This window comes from Podarcis raffonei, chromosome 13 (assembly GCF_027172205.1).
Source record: "Podarcis raffonei isolate rPodRaf1 chromosome 13, rPodRaf1.pri, whole genome shotgun sequence".
Classification (NCBI taxonomy): Eukaryota; Metazoa; Chordata; class Lepidosauria; order Squamata; family Lacertidae; genus Podarcis; species Podarcis raffonei.
The window spans coordinates 37,092,666-37,106,968 of record NC_070614.1 but is presented as its reverse complement, the minus strand read 5'-3'; the positions used below and the strand labels follow the sequence as shown (position 1 = coordinate 37,106,968).

General features: G+C 47.2%; 1 protein-coding gene across 3 annotated transcripts in view; it reads right to left on the bottom strand.

Annotated features, from left to right (window-relative positions):
* TTYH1 (tweety family member 1) overlaps positions 1-14,303 on the bottom strand; it is a 63,068-nt gene that overhangs the window by 36,873 nt on the left and 11,892 nt on the right. For 2 of the 3 annotated variants that reach the window (XM_053361986.1, XM_053361987.1), the window contains exon 2: positions 2,521-2,693. The exons of the other annotated variant lie outside the window; for it this stretch is intronic. In XM_053361986.1, the coding sequence (XP_053217961.1) occupies positions 2,521-2,693 (173 nt within the window). The remainder of the gene's footprint in view (positions 1-2,520; positions 2,694-14,303) is intronic. 3 annotated transcript variants of the gene reach the window in all.

Genomic DNA, 14,303 nt, shown 5'->3' with positions numbered 1-14,303 from the left:
TGGATATTCTGAGAGCCAAACTGACATGCGGCATCACTGAGCAGTGTCCCAACAGCCTCTACACACACACACACACACACACACACACACACACACACACACGAAATTCACCTTAAGGTCTCCCACAGCACCTGTCATTTGGTCCCAACTGATCCCATTTATGAGCTTTAGTTGCTATGTGTCCTGCTGTCTGTCCTTGGCAAAGCATCCTATTTATCTTGAACATGTTCCATGTTTTGGGGACATGTCTGAGATGCTTATGTACAACGTTGTGGTTGTATGCACATACATGTACTCTAGTTATGCAGGTTTCAGGCCTCTGATGGTTAAATATCAGAGTGGGGAACAGATGCCTCCCTGCTTTGAGCACCCATGCCACATGCAAGTCAAGGCACATACTTGGACGAGAAATGGCTGCTGCACTACTTTCTGTTCCATCTGCTGGTGCCTAGTTAGTAAATGCTGCTGAACGTGTTTGAGTTGCTACTTTTCTATAATAAGTACAACCAGATCCATTTGGAGCTTAAACATTCTGCTAAGACATCCTTAAGCTTTCCAAAAAGGAAACCGTCATGATTATTCTACCAGCGCACACCCTCCTTCGGAAACCAGTGTAGAACATGCTATTGCATGGTAAATGAATGAATACAGCAGGCAGGGGGCACTTTCTTTAACAGGCTGTGCTAGTGACAAGCACTCAGGTAGTGACATTTGATGTGGGAGTAAGCAAGAACAACAGGAGAACTAGCAGATTCTCCTTTCTTTAAAGGAACCCAAGGGAAAAATGAGATACACCACTGAACAGCTCCATACGCACCATAGGTTTAAAGCATGTTCTTTCCCCCAACCCCTCAAGAAACCTGGGAGCTGTAGTTTAAGGCTACTGGGAACTATAGTTCTGCGAAGCGTAAGCTACAGTGCCTAGGATTCTTTGGGTGGGTGGGTGGGTGATGTGTTTTCAAAGCTTGGTGTGTACACAGATACTGTCATCACTCTTGCTAGGATTCCGGTAGGTTATTCACTTTGGGATTTATTTATTTTTAAGTGAAGCATGTATGTTTAGTCATCGAAACATTAATTCAGTGCTGTTTATTTGCTTGTTTTAAAGCACAGTCAATTTAATCAGTGTGGTGCAGTGGTCAGAATGCTCGACTAGGACCCATGAAGACCAAGGCTCAGATCACCACTCAGCGATGAAGTTCACTGGGTGACTTTGGGCTACGTCCAGCCTCAGCCCTAACCTACCTCACAGGCTTGTTGTGAGGATAAAATTGAGAGCAGGGAGAACTATGCATGCCACGTTGAGCTCCCTGGAGATAAGGTGGGATATAAATATGATAATAAATAAATAAAACTGATAAGGCATTGCAAACCTGCTCCGTGGAAGTGGGGGGATGTGTATGAGAAGAGTAGATTTGTGACGTCACAGTACTGGCCAGTAGGTGCTGTTCACAGCCAGCTTTGGCTTTGGCAAATTCACGAAAACGAGAGTGACTCTGTAGAGGTGTTTCATATGGACAGAACACAGCTAGTGTGTTTGTAGAGCAACTCAAACACTGTTATATCATATACACCCTAACTGTTATAGGTACACAATCCTCCTAATTCTCATCTGTGAAATATTGGGAGGGTACGCTTTTCCTGGCCTCTGGCAAAGGGGATTTCTGCCTTTGAGAGAGGGGAACGACAATGGTGTGTTTCAAATCCTGCACGTTACGGCGAAGTCCGGGAGTGTGTGTGTGTGTGTACGCTCTAGGGGTAGGGTAATGACGGCAGAGACAACTGTTGTTGGCAGGGCTGGGTGTGGGTGTGTGTGTGTGTGTTGCAAGGAGTTCAGGGCTTGGAATAACAAACAGACAAAGGGGCCTGGCGAGGCTGTGACGGGACAGAGAGAATGGGACACAATTTCCTATTCTCCCCGTGGAACAAGAGACCCATTGTGACTTCAGTTCGGGGGGGGGAAGGGGGTGGAGATGATGAGGGGGCGAATGGGCATCTAGTGTGAGAGAACGACAGGAGCGAACCGCCAGAGGCCTGAAAGAAGCAGGGAATGCAATAATATTCCAGTGTTAAGGTCTGGATGGGAGCGCAAGCTTTTCAGCCTTTCCTTTGTAGGCTCACGGGGGGGGGGGGGAGGGGGGGACGTAGAACGGGACTGGAGTTCTTTCCCTTCTAGAAGACTCCAGCTCAGATCTCAGGTTGTTTACCTCAGGTTAAACACCGAGGGACTGAACAAAGCAGGCCACAACACACCGAGAGATCATACGTGTAAAGCCAATGACTTTACAAGGAATCCTAGAACTCTGGTTTATGGAGGGTATTGGGAATTGTAGTTCTGTGAGCGATAAACTACCCCAAGGAAGAAGTAAAGCTACCGGGTTCTGCTGCCAGGTGTCTTGTTTAAGGTCCCTGGTGCCTTATGTTTCGCTCTGCCCTTTCCCCCTTGTGTAAGGAGTACCATTTCTATCCTGGAGGACTGACAAGCTTTCGGGGGGGGGGGGGATAGGAGTCTCCCTTTACCAGCAGACGATAACAGCCGCCACACAGCTCCAGGTGACACAGCAAACCCTTTGCGTCTTGCTTTCCTCGTCATCTTCATTGCTGCAGCAGCAGAAGCGGATCAGGTAGACACAGATGAGAACTAGGCTGATGGCAAAGCACAGGCCTGAGACGCTAGCCAGAAACAGCAATGCCTGGAGCGAGAGCAGAGACGAGAAAAAGAAGTGAAAGGAATGGGGCGGCTGATCTTTGGCCTGTAGTTTATCAGCACGTCTGGGGAAACAGGACAATCCGTGTCGTCGTCATCAAACATGAGCTGCACAACCCTCCTTCCTTTGCCAAGTTTCTAGGCCTCATGAATGAGAAGATGTGTTTAAGAGGCAGTATACAGAAGGCTCAGTAGTTATGGCTCCCTGCATAGCCTTCAAATCATGCCATTTGCTTGCAAACACTTTCTATCCTGTAATGTTGCTTTTGCCCTATTCCCATATACCTCCTCACTGCAAACAAACAAACCCCGCAAAACATGCTTCTTTCCTTCCATAGAATTTGTTGGGGCAACTTTTGCCTCTTTCTTTTTGGAAAGGAGAAAATAATAATAATAATAATAATAATAATAATAATAATAATAATAATAATAATTTGAAGCTGTTGAATATCCAACTCTACAGAGAAATTGGGGGGGGGGGCAATCCTTCCCCTCTGCTTTGCTTCAGTGTGGATTTTATTGCTTATGGATGAAGCTGGCTGCATTTTATGCTTGTCCCGTTGTTAGCTGCCTTGGGGTTTTCTTTCAGAAACGAAAGGTGAGCCATGAATATCAAAAATGCATTAAAAGGCCCGCCACAGCCAGAGCTTCAAATCTTTCAGGAAACATGAAAGGACTTCCACTCCAGGAAAACATTCGGTGAATTTTTATGAGCTGCAGCCTTCTGGAGGTCTACATATCTGTGTGTGATCTTTTGGGGTTTGGCGAAGTGCTTTTGAACTCTACTTTTGTGTTTGTTGTGGGTTTTTTATGCTTAATAGTGTTGTTGATTCTTCTTTTTTAAAAAAAAAGAAGATTGAAAGGCACTTGGAGCTATTTGGTAAAGTGGGATATAAATTAAATACTGCATCTATTGCAATCTCAATTCTGCAGGAACAGGGTCCAGAATCCCTCCTTCAAAACCTGATTTCCCTGGGTGGGCTTTCATACCACACCATCCTTCAGTCCTCATAGCCCACTTTCTGTAAGCTAAATTACATATAAGTATCTGTTGTATACAAATCATTGAGGGACAGTATATACAGTTGAAATAATTGCATATTGTCTCCTTGCTTACGATTTTGTCTATCCCCCTCCGTCCTCCACTGTCTCCCTTAGCCCAAGGGCCTCCCAATGTTGCTGAACCACAATTCCCACCCTCCCTGCCTACTGACCATGCTTGCAGGAGCTGATGATGGGGAGTGATAGGTCAGCTACATATTGAGGTTCCCCCACCTGTTTGAGATCATAAGCTCCTTAAAGCTCTTGTGCATTGCAAAACACTATGCACACTGAAGATAAAATGAGAAGAAACATGAAAACTACTACAATCCTATGTGCATATGTACCTGGCATTAAGCCCAATTAAACACACTTGCGCTTCTTTCAGAGCAGACATGCACAAAATCAAGCTTTCTGTGCAAACTTGCATGCCGTGCAGCTTCATCAGCGCTCAGGATTTGAGAATTTGGAAGCACAAAGGCTGGCACGTGTTATTTTTTTACTGACACAGAAAACGAAGAGTTGGGCACTGGGCCTAGCTGCAGAATCCCATCACACAAATACCGAAGAATGAAATTTGCACGCATCTTTAAGAAGAGTTCTTTGGATGCTTTGACTTTTTTGAATATCTCCCAACCTTCAGGTGCTAAAGGAGGGGCATCGGGACTCCAGTGGATGCTGGCAGTGTGAATTCTGTCTCTTCTACTCCTCTACCACCCCTGACGCATGCACGCACGTGCACACTTACGCAGAAACACACACACTGCAGCTGCTCCACAGCTTTTCTGCATGACACCAAGGCTCAGAGTAACAGCAGGGCACACCCTATCCTGCTTGCTGGTGCCGCCCGAGGCATCACAACAAGAGATGTGGATGGAGGGAAGTGTTTATCTGCCTCGCTGGGCCCTCCCTTCCCATTCTGCAAACATACAAACAAACAGATTACAGTCAATCTGACAATTTGCCTCAGGCTTAGACACCACAATCTGTGCCCACGGCAGCTGGCAGGGCCAGAGGGAGCGGCTGGAGGGGTCAGGGGGGGTCAGTTGGTTACACTTGCTGGCCTTTCAAGGACTGAAAGCATCACCAGTCCCAGGAATGAGGATGCATCTGAGACTCTACTGTGGTACCTCAGGTTAAGAACTTAATTCGTTCCGGAGGTCCATTCTTAACCTGAAACTGTTCTTAACCTGAAGACCACTTTAGCTAATGGGGCCTCCCACTGCCACTGCGCTGCTGCTGTGCGATTTCTGTTCTCATCCTGAAGCAAAGTTCTTAACCCAAGGTACTATTTCTGGGTTAGCAGAGTCTGTAACCTGAAGCGTATGTAACCTGAAGCGTATGTAACCCGAGGTACCACTGTATTTCACACACACACACACACACACACACACACACATTCCCTTCCCTCAGAAAACATACAGCTGTACATGCAGGCATAGCTCTACATACACCACTTTTAACTGTGTGTGGCCTCTATAATAAAATTGCAAAGATGTCGTCACGCTCCTGTTTGTGTGGCCGCCAATAGGTGGCTTTGCAAACTGCAGTGTGGTGACAGAACTGCAAGCAGTCAGCCCAGGTAGGTTGGCTGGCTGGCTGGTAAGCGAGCAGGTGGCCCCAGCAAGCAACAGAAGAACAGCCGGAACAGGGCAGGGCAACTAACCAGCAACCATCCTGCACTGCTGTGCACCTCACATCAATACCATCCTTTCAGCCTCAGCAGCATAGACATCTGAGGATGAAGAAAAAGCATCAGAGCAGGACAGACGCCGGAGGGCTGCAACAGCCTGTCCTGGCTGTTCCTCTGCAGCTCATCTACGCTGTACTACAAGTCAAACAGCAAGGAAGTGAGTTAGTTGAGATTGAGAACGAGGACGAAGCAGGCAGTTCCCGCTGGTAGGGAGGAGGGGAAGAAAGGTGATCTCCCCTTCACACACACACCCCTCCTCACTCTTTGGTACTTCCACTGGCTGCTGCTGTCAGAAGAAGGCAGAAAAGGCTGCATTTTAAAATGCAGGGTTCCTTCTTTGTGTGGCAACAGCAGGGGTAAATGTGGGGGGGGGAAAGCTTTTTTCTCTCTTTCACCCCCCCCCAATGCTCCCACCATTGCTACCTGCTGTCTTTACTACATGAATGCTGGCTTCTCCATCTCTTTGAGAGGCAACCAAGGCAGAGGTTGGAGGATGAATGAAGGAGCTTTCTCCCTTTCATTCCACCCCCCCCTCAACCATCAACAATGGTGGTGAGATGTAAATGGGGGGGGGGAGATTTTGGCAACGTGTGAAAAGGAGCTGTGAGTTGAAGGGATTTTGTTTTTGGGAGGGGTGAGGTGTAAAGGGAGAGGGACAAAGTCCTGAGCAAGCTGTAAAGGGAATAACTGGTCAGGTGGAAAGGGAGAGGGAGTTTGGCCAGTTGTAAAGGGAGGGGTTTTTTGTCAAGGGAGTGAGGTTTTCCCCCTCTTTTTGAATATTTGTTTAATGCTGCTGTTTTTGAAACCATAATCTATATTGTATTTTAATCTGCTTTTATTCTTAGTTATGGATTTTTTTATTTTAAAAAATCAAGCCGCCTGATGCTTCTATTTTCAGGAAAGCCAGGATGAATAAATATTTCCCCATTGCCTTCTTTTTATCAATCCAGTGTGGGGTGTAGTGGTTAAAACAGGCAGAACCAGATTCAAATCCTCAATGTGGCCTCTAGAGCTCAGTAGGCAAATCTTATCCTACCTCACAGGGCTGTAGTGACAATGATCCCAGCACAGCATGCATTAACACACATTTAATGCACATGGAATGAGGGATGCGGATGGCGCTGTGGGTTAAACCACAGAACCTAGGGCTTGCCGATCATAAGGTCGGTGGTTCGAATCCCCGCAATGGGGTGAGCTCCCATTGCTCGGTCCCTGCTCCTGCCAACCTAGCAGTTCGAAAGCATGTCAAAGTGCAAGTAGATAAATAGGTACTGCTCTGGCAGGAAAGTAAACGGTGTTTCCGTGTGCTGCTCTGGTTCGCCAGAAGTGGCTTAGTCATGCTGGCCACATAACCCAGAAGCTGTACGCCGGCTCCCTCGGCCAGTAAAGCGAGATGAGCGCCGCAACCCCAGAGTCAGTCACGACTGGACCTAATGGTTGGGGTCCCTAATGCACATGGAATACCGGGAACTGCAGTTTTTATGCCTCACGGTGTGACAATTCACAGCACTGCGAAGAAGATATCATTCCCAGAATTCTTTGGGGGAAACCACATGCGTTAAATGTGCAGCATGGATGTGACTGATCACATGGATTGAAGGAGAATCTTTTACACCCTTGTAAATTCCTTGGAGGAAGATCAGAATGAAAAAGGATGAACAATGTATCTAACGCAGGGGTGACAACTGGAATAAATATATTGTGGGGGTCCTGGTAAGCCCTGCCCCACATAACCGATCACATGACGCAGTGCACCCACACCATTTGAATGGGAGTACCCATCAACTTTGTGGGGGCCCTGCTCCCTCAAATATTTTATTGTGGGGGCTGAAGCCCCACAGCCCCTAGGAATGGGCTCCTATAGGGATGGACTGAACAGGAAGAAATTGTGCTTTCAAGGGAGGGATAGCTACATGGGATTTATGGAAGGGAGGGCAGGCTTCATGTTGGGGGGGCAGGACCTCAGTTAAGTATTTTTATTGATTTACTTAATTTAGGTGGGGAGGCAGCTGCCCATGGATAGCTAAATCAAATAGTTGATGGGCTCTGTGTGGGGATTAAGGAAGGTGTTTTGAGTCAGGACTCCCGGACTTGTTTTTGGTGTCGCTGGAAAGCAGGCAGAGGGCCTTCTTGGGGGTGGCACCTACCCTGTGGAACGCCCTCCCATCAGATGTCAAGGAAATAAACAACTGTCCGACTTTTAGAAGACACCTGAAGGCAGACCTGTTTAGGAAAGTTTTTTAAATGTTTGATGTTTTATTGTGTTTTTAATATTTAATATTCTATTGGAAACCCAGCCAGATGGGCAGGGTATAATGAACATATTATTATTATTATTACTATTATCAGTAAGAGAGAGAAAGAGAGAAACAAGAGTGTCTCTGAGAAGATGACCCCTCCACACACGACTCCCTCCCATCTCGAGAAATGCAGTCAGATAGAAGTAGGGAGGGCGGAAACATGAGAGATGGATAGATAAACGCGATTCTCTCTCTCTCTCTCTCTCTCTCTCTCTCTCTCTCTCTCTCTCACACACACACACACACACACACACAAACACACACAGTGGATCAGCTGCTGCTGTGAGGCTCAGCCTGACCTACATATCAGCAGTCAGAGCGCTCGCCTCCTCGCTGGCGCTGGGAGGGAATCTGCTGCCGCCGCCGCCGCCGCCGCCGCCACAAACTCCCGCCCCCTCACCCGCGGGCCGGGACTGCGCTCCTCGCTCCCGGAGCTGCCCACGGCAGGGGCGGCGGCTTCCCACGGGCAGCTGCACGCGAGCGGGTGCAGCCCCAGGCTGCGGCAGGTCGCTGCCACCGCGCGGGCTGCTTGCTTCGGCTCCCGCGCCTTCGCCACACCCGCGATCGGAGGCGGGTCACCGGAGACCCCCCGGGGCCGCCTTTGCGCAGCCCGGCCAGGCGCACCGTTAACAGTCTTGCGCTCTCCCGCCGCCTCCGCTGCTTCATGCTTCGCAGCCGCTCCCACGTTGCTGATATGGCTTGCAATAAGCGAGCAAAAAAGCAACTCTCGGGGTTGTTTTTATAATAACAAATAAAGACTCTGAGCATGTGCAGTTTTTGCATTTAACACCATTTCCTGCTGCTTCCTGGGTGGTCGTCTAGGGCCTCTCTGGCCCCGCACTCGAGTCCTAGCTCAGCTCCGCAGTTGCCTCCCTGAATATGTTTGTTTTCCCTCTGGCACCAGAGACATCTGTTATAGACATAATTAATTTAACGTAATGGGCCTCTAAACGGTTTTTGAAGGACTGAGCACTACTAGGAAAGCAAAGATGAGAGAGGCCTCGGATCAGATCTCCCGGTGCTTACCTGGGTGCTGCCTCCATTCATTTCCCCTCTCACTCATAGCTCACCTAAGGAGCTCAAGGCTTTCTATGCTGATGCTATTAGCCCCATTTGCCCTCACAAGCATAGGTGCCAATTCCTTGGGGGTCAGAGGTCCCTTTGGCTCCCCCATATAATATTTTAGGGGGCCAGGCCTCCCCAGAATTCATGGGCAATGCCATTCAAATAGTGTGTATTGTGATCAATTATGCAAGGTATTGTCTTGTGTCTTGTGACCAATTATGCCCCCCCCCTGCATATTTTATTCAAGTTGGCGCACCCTTGCTCACAACAATCTTGTGAGGTAAATTGATCAGAGAGGGAGCAATTGAGCTTCTTAGACCAAGCAGGAATTCACACCTAACCCAGCTCCCGCCCCCCCCCCCCCCCCCGTCCAAAGCCACACCACCACACTGGCTCCATAAAGCCAGGAACCACATTTTCATCCCCAAATCTACAAGTAAGAAATGCCTGGGGGCATTTCTCCCCCTCCCTAATGTCTGGATAGAAAGGTGTGGATAGGCAAGATGTGGAAACATGTACCTGTGGTGGCTGGTGAACCATCAGTGGAACAGAAGACAAGGAGGCCAACAGTAGGTGGCGCCAGAGCCAACAAGCAAGCTAACTCTAGGTTTGCCCCCATCTTCCTCCTCCCTGCTGCGTTTGACAAGGGCAGTACAGTGGTACCTCAGGTTACATACGCTTCAGGTTACAGGCTCCGCTAACCCAGAAATATTACCTTGGGTTAAGAACTTTGCTTCAGGATGAGAACAGAAATTGTGCTTCGGTGGAGCAGCAGCAGCAGGAGGCCCCATTAGCTAAAGTGGTGCTTCAGGTTAAGAACAGTTTCAGGTTAAGAACAGACCTCCAGAACGAATTAAGTACTTAACCTGAGGTACCACTGTACTGAGACTGAGAGGAGGGAACTGACAGGCAACGCCACCCCCTGAACATGTTGTAAAAAGAAGGCAGGCAGGTAGGGGCTGGCTGAGGGCAAACTGAAGTTGGCGGCACAACGCCCCATTCATGATCCATCGGATCATGCCCACTGCTGCCACCCTCCCCTTTGGGTGTTCAGCTGAGGCTCTACAGGTTTGTTTAGGGACCCCGTTTTTCATAGGGTTCCCACCAGAGCAGCCAAAGTCTATGCAGGCCCCAGGTCCTGTTCAGATATTTTGGTGAATGGGTGGGCAGGGGGTTGGTTATGCAGGTAAAACCCTTCGCCCCCCCATCCATAACCCATATGTTCATGGTTATAGAGCATGAACAGAGCTATATCCTTGAGGATCCAGTTGTATCTGCCCACCCACAAATATAGTCACCTTAATTTCTAAGCCTTCGTTTGTAATGACCCAAGTAGGGTTTGTCTCCACGACGAGGACTTGGAAACACAAAACTGCAACAACCAAAGGCTAAGACTGAGACGGTGCATGCATGCATCCCTTCTTCACACAAGTCTGTAGCTGCCAGATCAGAACCCAGATATCTTGCCCTACCCCACCCTTAACCATACTGAGGCAAAGGAAATGACCCATTGGTCTATAGGAAAGTTTCTTCCTCAAATTCCACATACAGTGGTACCTTGGTTTTCAAACACCTTGGTACTCAAACAACTTGGAACCCAAACACTGCAAACCCGGAAATAAGTGTTCCAGTTTGTGAACTTTTTCAGAAGCCAAATGTGCTCTGTTTTGAATGTTATGCTTCTGTTTTGAGTGCCATACTTCTGTTTTGAGTGTTATGCTGAGCTCTGTCTGTTTTTGCTATTTATTTGGCGTTTTTGTTTTTGCGGCTCTTTTTGTTTTGTTTTTGTGACTGTGTCGAACCCAGCTCAGCTACTGATTGATTGATTGATAGTGTGACTGTAGTACACTGTTTATTGCTTTCATTTTATGGATCAATGGTCTCGTCAGATAGTAAAATTCATGTTAAATTGTGTTTTAGGGGTCGTTTTTAAAAGCCTGGAACAGATTAATCCATTTTGCATTACTTTCTATGGGAAAGTGCACCTTGGTTTTGGAACGCTTTGCTTTTGGAACGGACTTCCATAACGGATTAAGTTTGAGAACCAAGGTACCACTGTGTCTCAGAAGCCTACTCTGCAGTAACTCAGAACAAAACCTTTAGTGTGGCTACACATGTACTCTGGAGTAGCACCCCTGTCTCAATAAGACAGGAACTTACTATTTGCACTTTTCAGAAACACTTGGATACATGTTTGTTCCAACACACTTTCCCAATGTTTTGCTACAAGTGTCTAATTTAAATTGTTTAAGTTTGGTTTTAAAGGCATTGGCTGGTTTTATTTTATTAAAAAAAACCTAAAACCTCATTTTGAATTAATTAATTTTATAATGAAATGATTTTAGAATGTTGTATTACTTTATTGTTGTTAGCTGCCCTGAGCCTGGCTTCGGCTGGGGAGGGCGGGGTATAAATAAAAATTTATTATTATTATTTATTATTTTGGCTGTTTCTGTTGTAGGCGACGGCCTTGAGATGATTGTGTAGAAGGTGATTAATAAATGGAGATACTGTAATAATAAATGAATGGTAATAAGTTAATAATAATAATAATAATAATAATAATAATAATAATAATAATCCATTTGTTGAAACTCCTCCCCACTCAATCTCTCTCCTAGTCTGCCTGCCCACCCTCTTCCCCTTCCTGCTTTAGAGAGTAGGAAGCTGCCCTCTACCAAGTCACCTCATTGGTCCAAAGCTCAGTAAGTGTCTACTCTAGGGATGGAAGAGGCTGTGGACCTCCAGATGTGGTGAGACTCCAACTCCCATCAACTTCAGCCAGCATGGCTATGGCTCAGGATGATGGGAGCTGCACCGTAGGTCTCTAGAGCTGCTTTCCTTCATCTGGTGCCTTCCAGGTGTGTTAGACTCCTAACTCCCTAACTCCCAGAGCTGTAACCTGGAAAGGCCAGAGATTGAAGCTGGGAGGTTTTGCATGCAAAGCCTGTTCTCTACGGCTGGGTTATCTTTACTGCATAAATCCACCTGCCTGTTTCAGTCTGTTGCAGACACAGAAAGATAACCTGATGGTGATACTTGTGAATGGAGAAAGGGGAAATGCAGAAGACAAAAGGGATCGGGGGAGAGATATGGATGGATAGATCCATCAATCAATGGAGGGCAAATAAATGAATTAGCTGATTAATTGAATATATTTATTAATAAGACTGTTAGTGAAGGGGGGAGGAAGCAAGAGGAAAGCCCTTAGCTATTAGAACGTAAGAAGGATGCAGAAAACCGTTCTCCCCTCTCCCCATCCAGAATGAATTCACAGATCCCCTGACACTCATTAATCCAGCTAATTTGATCCGATTGTTTTAAAAAGCACTTTCAAATATTTGAGTCTCCTAATCCCAAAGCCAAAGCTCTCAGCTGGTGTGAACCAGCCTGTTGTTTTGTTGTTGTTGTCTTTTTGTTGTTGTCGTCATCAACGGGACACGATCCCCACGTGATGACCCCCACTCTTGTTACAAAGTAGCTCTGCATGTGAGTTCATAAAAGACTGGATGGAGGAACGTGCTCTGTGTGTCTTGTATATGGCTATAGGTGATTCAGAGAAGCAGCTTCCCCAGGGGAACATTTTCATCACTGTTTATTTACTGCTCATTAATGTAATGGTGTGTATGGGGTGTTAAGGGAAGGCCACGTCACACTCCTTCTGGGGCAGATTGTCCACCTTTGGTCTCCATCCTGCACCCAGCTCTCACCTGTAGCTCCTAGGAGCTGTCAGCATGCGACAGCGGCTGCACCCGGGAATGGCTTCGACTGGCCATCCACACCAAGTAAGGGAAAAGTAAAGGTAAAGGGACCCCTGACCATTAGGTCCAGTCGTGACTGACTCTGGGGTTGCTGCGCTCATCTCGCTTTATTGGCCAAGGGAGCCGGCGTACAGCTTCCGGGTCATGTGGCCAGCATGACTAAGCCACTTCTGGTGAACCAGAGCAGTGCACGGAAACGCCGTTTACCTTCCCGCCAGAGCGGTACCTATTTATCTACTTGCACTTTGACGTGCTTTTGAGCTGCTAGGTTGGCAGGAGCTGGGACCGAGCAACGGGAGCTCACCCTGTCGTGGGGATTCGAACTGCCGACCTTCTGATCGGCAAGTCCTAGGCTCTGTGGTTTAACCCACAGCGCCACCCGCGTCCCTAAGTAAGGATAGCCTTGATAAATTAGGGACTTCTGCATGCAAGCAAAGACTGCAGCGGATTAAGCAGATGAGACCAATAGTGGGCCCAACAGTCAAGAAGGCAGTTCCTTGAGGGGCAGGTGGGGCTCATCAGCCCTGGGAAGGGAGCCCATCTAGGAGAAGGAGAACTCTGATCCTAAACCTCTACTGTCTTGTGGGATCTTCAGAAGAAGAAGCAACTAAGGCGTAAACCAGGCTTCCTCAACCTCGGCCCTCCAGATGTTTTTGGCCTACAACTCCCATGATCCCTAGCTAGCAGGACCAGTGGTCAGGGATAATGGGAATTGTAGTCTCAAAACATCTGGAGGGCCGAGGTTGAGGAAGCCTGGAGTAAACCCAACACAAATCTGGAGTGGAGTCTGCTCCATATATATCCCTGAAAATGATACTTGGGACCATACAAAAGATATTAAGACTGGGAGCCTTCTTTTTTTTTAACTTCTCTTCTGAGCAGGAAGATTTGGCAAGGTCTTTCCCCTCCCACGAAAACAGGGCTGGCCCAAGACATTTTGGCACCTGAGGTGAAGCACGAAATGGAACAAGGGGCAAATAAAGTTATGCACTGAGGCCTGCTGTCCCTGTGGATCCTGCCACCTGAGGTGGTTGCCTCACCTTGCCTCGTGGGTGGGTCAACCCTGTACGAGAAGCTTCTATTAATGTCACATTTCTGAATACTTCCTGCTGAGAAGCTACACAATGCAAATCACACAGTCTTCTGACAATCTGCACTTTCCCAGGTATCCACCACTATTAAGAATCAGTATATTCTGCCCACAAACACACACTACGGCTGCAATTCTAAATAGAAATATACTTAAACGGAAAGAAGCCCCATGGAATTTAATGGGACATAGTTCTCAGTAAACAGAGATAGGAGTGGTCCATAAGACTGCAGTCGAGCACCCAAATACATGCAAGTCCCTCTGATTTTTAAACATGAAAAAGTGGAGGCAGGATTGTACTGCTTAAAACTAGAGATGATTTAACTCCAGCCTTGTTGTATGATCAGCATTGCCTTCCAGAATTCTGATGGTCCACTAATGTGCTTTAGACTGCAAAGCAAGAGTGGACACTCAGGATCTTTGAACAGTTAACTAATCTGCGCTAAGTGATCTTGAGTATCCACTACTCTTTAAGAATGCAAATGCCTTACTTGGTCTGACCAAGGCTGAATTCACAGGACCTTTCCAGACCTTTCTCTTAATTGTTAAGCTCCGCATTATATTTGAGCATTCACACAACAGAAAAGCCGCTTCTTGAGGAATATAGGGCAAGTTTCCATGATATTTGCTTCCAGGAAAAAAAAAT